This window comes from Coregonus lavaretus (genome assembly GCF_964263955.1).
Source record: "Coregonus lavaretus genome assembly, chromosome: 18".
In the NCBI taxonomy this organism is placed as follows: Eukaryota; Metazoa; Chordata; class Actinopteri; order Salmoniformes; family Salmonidae; genus Coregonus; species Coregonus lavaretus.
Genome location: NC_140005.1, coordinates 34074306 through 34076061, shown reverse-complemented (window position 1 = coordinate 34076061; position 1756 = coordinate 34074306). Strand labels below are relative to the sequence as shown.

Here is a 1756-nt window from a genome sequence, read left to right as displayed (position 1 = left end):
AATAAATCCACTGATACGACACGATCAAATATCTTTTTTTCTCCACATACAGCAGCTACTGTTCATCAATAGACTCTCACATATCTAAATATTCTACTATCTTGCTGAGCTGTGCAGTTCCCAACTGTCTCCCTGTGGGACTACACTGGATCAAATTAATATGAGAAACATTAGTGAACACATTGTTAATTCCCAGAATACTAGTAGTATCAAATCTACGGTATCTCATCTGCCTAATATTGACAGAGAAATAACAGCAAAGTGTTTATGAAATTCAAAGAGAACAAAACCACTAACCACTTGATTCAGATCCAAACGCTCTGAATGTCAGAGACAGAATACCTGTGGGAATTAAACAAAGTGATCATTGAAGCTTTTCAATAATGTCAAAGTTCACTCAATAATATTGTGTCAAATATGCATTAATGAAATCTTAGTTACATATGACATATTATATTTCTTTACACATAAAGATTTCACATATTATTTGTGCACATATTATTTCTTTTTGCACAGAGCTAATTTCCATCATTATGACACAAAACTCTACAATGCCTTTTTGATCAGATATGACAGTTTTTAAATGTGAGTGAAACCGAAAAAAAGTATTTCCTAGATAACTCATACAAGGTAGATGATGTGGCACAAGTACATTCAGTGTGTCAATTGCATCAACCAGTGCTTACCTAACAGGTGTAGAACAGCAAACAAAATTGGCATGATGGACCCAAACACCTACAATGAAATAAGCAAGCAGGAAAACATTTTACATTTCTTCAATAATTGGAGACATACAATTAATAGTAATTTATAAGACGAAATGCATAAGAAAGAAGCACATAACTAACAATGCAATAAAACAGGTTTATAGTTTTTGGTAATCAATTCATAGAGAAGTACACCACTCTTGTTTAGACTGTTAGATATCTGCAGCTTGGACGATGTTCAGTCATGCGTTCAACACAACAGAGCATCTCTGTCTCTATGGGATTTAACAACAAAAAAAATCCACCTTACAGACAATTTGTAGAATACGGTTTCCTTGAGATCTAAGATTCCAAATGCCAAATTCTTGCAGGGGAAAGGAAAAAGGTGCTATTCCTTGGAAGTTTGTAATATTCCTGGATCACATCTGAGCCTCCAGAGAGAGCTGGCTCCTTAAATAATGTCCTCAAACTTCCCAGTCATCTCCCTGTGACATCAGAGGAGGCGGGGTCTACTAGAGACCTGTGTTCAACCTGAGAAGGGACATCTGAACCAAGCAGCCAGGACAATAAGGTGGCCTCAAAATTAACCAGAAATTAAATATTAGTCAAATAAAGTGAGGTGGATGTTATGATTTCAGGTACCTGGTTGTTAGAATATAGGGTAGATTAAGTAATCTATAAGTAATTAAACATATAAGAAAACATACAGTAGAAGACTGTTCAGTAGGTAATCATATTTTACCAGACAAATACTGCATGTGAGGATTGTTGTGATTGATCATGGTTTTAGTAACCAGTGCAAGAATAGGTTCTCCACACACAGCAATCAAACCACATGATTACTATAAACGCAACCATTCCAATAAAGGTCATACATTTCTATTGAATGGTAACTCTATCTCAACAAATCAAAAGCATTTCAGTTGCAGTTTGAGGACACAATAATACCTTCTCCAAATGCTTTTTAGTAACCAAGAGGACATATTATATAACAAAATAAACAAGATACTTAATATATTTTTTGCTGATCTGATATCATCTTGAATAAC

The 1756-nt window shown here is 34.7% G+C and overlaps 1 protein-coding gene across 1 annotated transcript in view; it reads right to left on the bottom strand.

Annotated features, from left to right (window-relative positions):
- coch (coagulation factor C homolog, cochlin (Limulus polyphemus)) overlaps positions 1–720 on the bottom strand; it is a gene marked incomplete at both ends in the record, with an annotated part of 6267 nt that extends 5547 nt beyond the window's left edge. Inside the window, 2 exon segments of the mRNA XM_084181613.1 lie at positions 298–342; positions 687–720. Coding sequence (XP_084037739.1) covers positions 298–342; positions 687–720 — 79 coding nt within the window.
- Between the last annotated feature and the right edge of the window lie 1036 nt (positions 721–1756).